General features: G+C 41.8%; 1 protein-coding gene across 1 annotated transcript in view; it reads left to right on the plus strand.

Moving 5' to 3' along the window:
• The window catches only part of LOC104538383 (protein FAM178A-like), a 29,634-nt gene extending 28,813 nt beyond the window's left edge, over positions 1-821 (plus strand). The window contains exon 23 of the mRNA XM_010181572.1: positions 786-821. Coding sequence (XP_010179874.1) covers positions 786-821 — 36 coding nt within the window. The remainder of the gene's footprint in view (positions 1-785) is intronic.
• Positions 822-4,856: the final 4,035 nt, after the last annotated feature.

Here is a 4,856-nt window from a genome sequence, read left to right on the forward strand (position 1 = left end):
GCACAGATGTGCTTCCTGCTGTGGTCTGGCAGCATGTGATTTGGAGACTATTTGAGTCCAAGGCTGTATCCACGTATGTTTAATGGCTCTTGATAACTCCTGCCCCTTTGGATGTGTTGAATTTCAGGCAATGATTAGGAAAAGCCTTTCATGCTCTGTAAAAGTATGCAGTCATAAATAATGTCGTGTTTAGTCTTTCACCAATATTTTGCCTTCATGATACCTAGCTAGCCTTGGTGGAATAGTGCATCATTCCTACTGAGAGAGTTCAGAGCTGTTTCTTCCAGTCTAGAGTGGTTTCTTTTGTAACATGATCAGCCCAGCTGTTCGAGCCCTGAACAAAGCTACCTTAGCTTTCCAGTAGCGTGGTGATCACTTATATAAAACTTAAATTATACATAAATGCTTAGTATTGATTTCAGTTAAAAATTGTGTAATCAGCCATTTGTCTGTAAAGACTGTTAATTGCTCCCAGCAATGTACAAAAAAGACATTGTCTGTAGCGTGTGTGACATTTCTCGTGACAGAGGGGAAGGGAATTGGACCGTAACACATGGCTGCAGAAGCTACTTAGCAATTGATGGAAGTTGATAACAATGCCACTCTTTCAGCGTTGCTTTTTTTGGAGTTAGTTCACATATGAGGAACCTGGCAAGTGTTTCCAAATAAAATTCTAGGGACTTGCAACACATTGTGGTGATCTCAAGCTGAGCACCTGCCTACTCTACTCTTTACTTCTATTCTTGGTTTTCTGACTTGTTTACTATTTTGTTTTTGCTTTTCAGGGAAAACTGCATGATTTCTGGGAGCCAGATTCCTGAAATCTTACCTAGTTCAGGGAAAATACCAGAAAAACTCTGAAAGCAAGGAAGATGTAGAATGGAGCTTCACCTTGGTTGGAACAGAAGTCGTCAGTCACCTGAGTTAGAAGTTGAGCTTTATTCAGACAAATATTAGAAACACAAAGATCCAATTTGATTAACATTGCTTTTACTACAAATACACTGCTTCTAAAGAAATAAAGTAGCTAAATTGAAATAAAAATGTGCAGCTATTTCTATAGCTCTGTCTGAATTGGCTAGAAATATTTTCTTATTGAAAGCTGAGGGAAGTTTTCTCGTTTCCGTTGTTAATCACAAGACACATTAGAAAACTGTACGTATCAGCTTTCCTGCCAGTGCACACCTGCAGGCATTGTTTTAGGGTGGCTGGGAAAGAGCTGCCCTGTGACACTGAGCGGGAGTTCAGAAACAGTGTTAGACCTCCCCGGATGGGAGCAGGTGAGGAAGTGGTTCAGAGCGGGGCAGAGTAACGGAATTGCCTGCACGTGTTAATCTGCAAAGCAGAATTGGTGTGATGCTCCAGCGTCCCTAAAAGTCACAAAATGCAGCAGTTGCATGTGAACAAGTGACTGCTCTCGTGTTCACCTGAGGGCAGAAACGGAGCTTAAGAGCGGCTGTGCCCAGCCACGTCAAGTGATTCTTCTTTGCTCTATGGTTGTGTTTTATCAAATTACAAAATAGAATTTGTTTTTACGCTGATGCATTAATTTTAACTTGACTTTCTCATCTTCAGACATGAATTTATGCAGTGAATGTGACTGCAGAGGAAGTGTTTTTATAAGACCAAGTTATAAATGAGATCTTACTACACCAGTAGTGTGGTTCTACTGCTCTTTAAGAACAAGCACATCTGTATTTGTTATTCAGCTGTTTCTCTGATTGGAGAAAATACTATTCCTAAAACATCGACTCTATTTGGCCACGTATGTAGAAGCTGAAAGCCGTACGAGGCCTGAATGCCTCTGTGTGAAGCCTTGCTGCGCAGGCAGTGTGCGCGCAGAGCTCGAAGAGCTGTGGGAGAAGTAATCAAAGAAAGATGTGATCTCCTTTGGTGCTCTCTCTGCAAATGCTATTCTTTAAATCTTACACTGTGGTTTCTATGTGGGATGTGTGTATATGTGAAGAGGAAGTTAAGGTGTTGGCTAGAAGCACCAACTGGGACTCTCTTAAGTGAGATTTTTAATAATATCAACACGTGTGTTTTATAATACTGTTTCCTTTTAATTTTTGTAGATTACTTTGCTTTGTCTTGTATGATAAATATCCTACAACTTTCCAAGATAAGAATGTAAAATAAGGCTTAAAACAAACAAAACAGCACCAGAAAAACCCCCAAAACAACAACAAAAAATACCCCCAGACCCCCAAAAACCAACAACAAAAACCAGAAAACAAACAAAACCCAAAACTACCAAAAACCTTCAAACTGAAGTATGTATATTACATATAAAGGCACTGCTATAGAATGGACACCTGTCTTACAGGGAGGATATTTTATTTGCAAATTCGTATTAAATGTTTTGTCTTTCATTTCAAGTATTAGAGCGTTATCCTAAGACTGCAGAGTCTGTGTGCCCTTCACAGGATAATCAGCTTATCTTTGTTCAAACAAAAGTTATGCTCGTGGCATTTTAGGGGGAAGGGGGAGGTGGAATGGGGGCAGAGAAAATCCCTTTTTGTTAAATCTCAACATGTTATTTAAGAATTGGAAGAATCTACCTCAAAGGGTGTCTTTCTTTGGCAATAGAACTGCTTTAGGCTAAAAAAAATCGATGGTGTTCTATAGCTATGGCAACGCCATCCTTTGCTCTGCCCATCTTTGGTAGTGTCTCCACATTCCCTCTGGTAGCAGTTGCTTACTCTGTCGAATATATTGTATGTAATTTTATTAATGTTTGTATTTTTTCTCACTAATGCTGTATAAAGTTTAAAATACAGATTATGTTTACTGTATGTAATGTGTATATATTTTCTTACTGTGTAAAGTTAAAGTTGCTGTCCTGTATATTTTGGAGAAGGAAAGGGGAGGGATTTAGATGAACAGCTTTTCTTCTGCAGTTCAAAGCACACTGAAACTGCTGGCTTTTTTCCAGACGAAATAACCACTTTGATACTTACTTTTATTTAATAGAGTAATGAAAAAATGAAACCAGATACACTTTTCTAATTAAATGTCTCTACACAAAATGAGCATGCCTCAGCTCTGTTTCACAAAAAAATTGGCTGCAGATCCTATTTTGGTTGTATGTAGTTCTTGGGTTCACAGCTGATTAAGTTACTATATATGGAGAAGATCTTGAAGTAATTCTTGGCTCAGCCGGTCCCGTGTTTTCATACTTAATGCCCGTGTGTACATTCTGGCATTTTCCCTCTCCCGCTCCCATTTTGTCTGGACTTCTCTTCCATCTGTTTCATAGCCGAGTAGCAATGCCCCAGTTGCTCAAGTCTAGACGTGGGTTGGACTGGAGCTCATCAGTGTCGTTACAGCTGATCCCAAAGCATCGCTGCAGTCTTTACGAGGGGCTGCTGAGCTGAGCACTGCTTCAGGACTCCTGGAAGTGAAATAGCAAACCTGCTGTTCGCTGACTCATCGACTGGCCCCTGGCCAGAAGTTCCATGCATCAGAGAAGGCTGTTTGCACAATAAATGGCTTAACTGCTTTGGTCGTCTTCAGATAAGCATTTTGTACTGAGGTTTATCTGTTGACATCATGTTGGCTGTAGCAAGAGCTGTGTTATTTCATGTGAATTTAGTTGCACTTTATTGCAGTAATCACAGGTTAAAAAAATTAAAAGCTGATTATAAAATACAGATTTGTGGCACTTTGCCTTTTTTTATTATTATTTTCTGACGAGCCTCTGTATAGCTTAAAAAAAAATAAAAAGGCTTCTGGCTTTAAGTTCCAGAAACCGGCCGGCAAAACTGTTTGCACATCGCATGTTCTCGGTGTTCCTGTTGTGGAGCTTGGTAATGGATGGGGATTTCAGCAGTGATTAATGACTTGCAGGTAGGTCCGGCTGAAGGTCAGTGGGACATGCACGCTTCATTGATGCGGTGGCTGTGGGAGCTCTCTGAGGACCCAAAGCTGATAGTTGAGCTGGGAGTATCTTTGGGAAAAGCAGATGTCTGGAACAAACACGTGAAGTGCGCCGTTGTTATTGGCAGAGCAGCTGGTGTGAGACTGCGACATGATAGGATTTTAGAGGCAGCATTTCAACATGGAAAAAGAGGGTTTTTAATAATGAGAGATGGATGCTGCAGTGGAAATTTTCTGAGCTGGCTCTGTCTCCATCAGAGATGTCAGTGCTCAGCATTATCTAGCTGCCAGTTCTGCATCTTCAGAGATGGCCTAGTCCAGGGGTGGGCACTGGGCTGGGAGGGAGACTGTGCTGCCTTGGAGATTCAAGCAAGGACTTCAGGTAGCTGGGTTACAGAGAGGGTTCTGCTGACCCCATCGCCAGGAGGAGTGCTTCAAGCAACGCTGTTAACACTGGTCTTGTATGTTTGTTTTTCTTCTTTCCTGGGAGAGCTGTATATATAGCATAGTATGGCTTGGATTTGTGTGTATTTGGTGGTTGGTTTGCTTGCTTTTTTCCACTGGCTTTTAATGTTTGTGTGATTTTCTGTTCCCCTGGAAGGGGCAAATCGGAAAGGGTGCTGCTGGAGATGACCCTCCTAGTTCTTCGGGGGACTTGGTCCTTGGGCTTATGAGCTCTTGAGAAACTACTTCTTGCCCAAAGTTTCCCCGTGGGAACCACCTCACTGTGCCAGAGAGGCAGCTTTTGGTACTGGAACATCAGAGCTGTTTCAGCGTCCCAAAAAAAGAGAAAAGGCTCTTGGGACTGGCTGGGCACTGTGTGGGGAGCAAGCCTGGAGAGACGAGAAAAGGCTGGATGAGCTTGTAGGAGCCTGGGCAGCTGGTGTGAGCTCCTTTGGAGCTCCAAAGGAGGACCATCATTAGTGGATTTAGCTCATTCCTTGCTGTTTAAGTTATCAGAATGCTTTTAATGATGT

Source organism: Mesitornis unicolor, unplaced genomic scaffold (genome assembly GCF_000695765.1).
Source record: "Mesitornis unicolor isolate BGI_N332 unplaced genomic scaffold, ASM69576v1 scaffold19270, whole genome shotgun sequence".
NCBI classification, from domain to species: Eukaryota; Metazoa; Chordata; class Aves; order Mesitornithiformes; family Mesitornithidae; genus Mesitornis; species Mesitornis unicolor.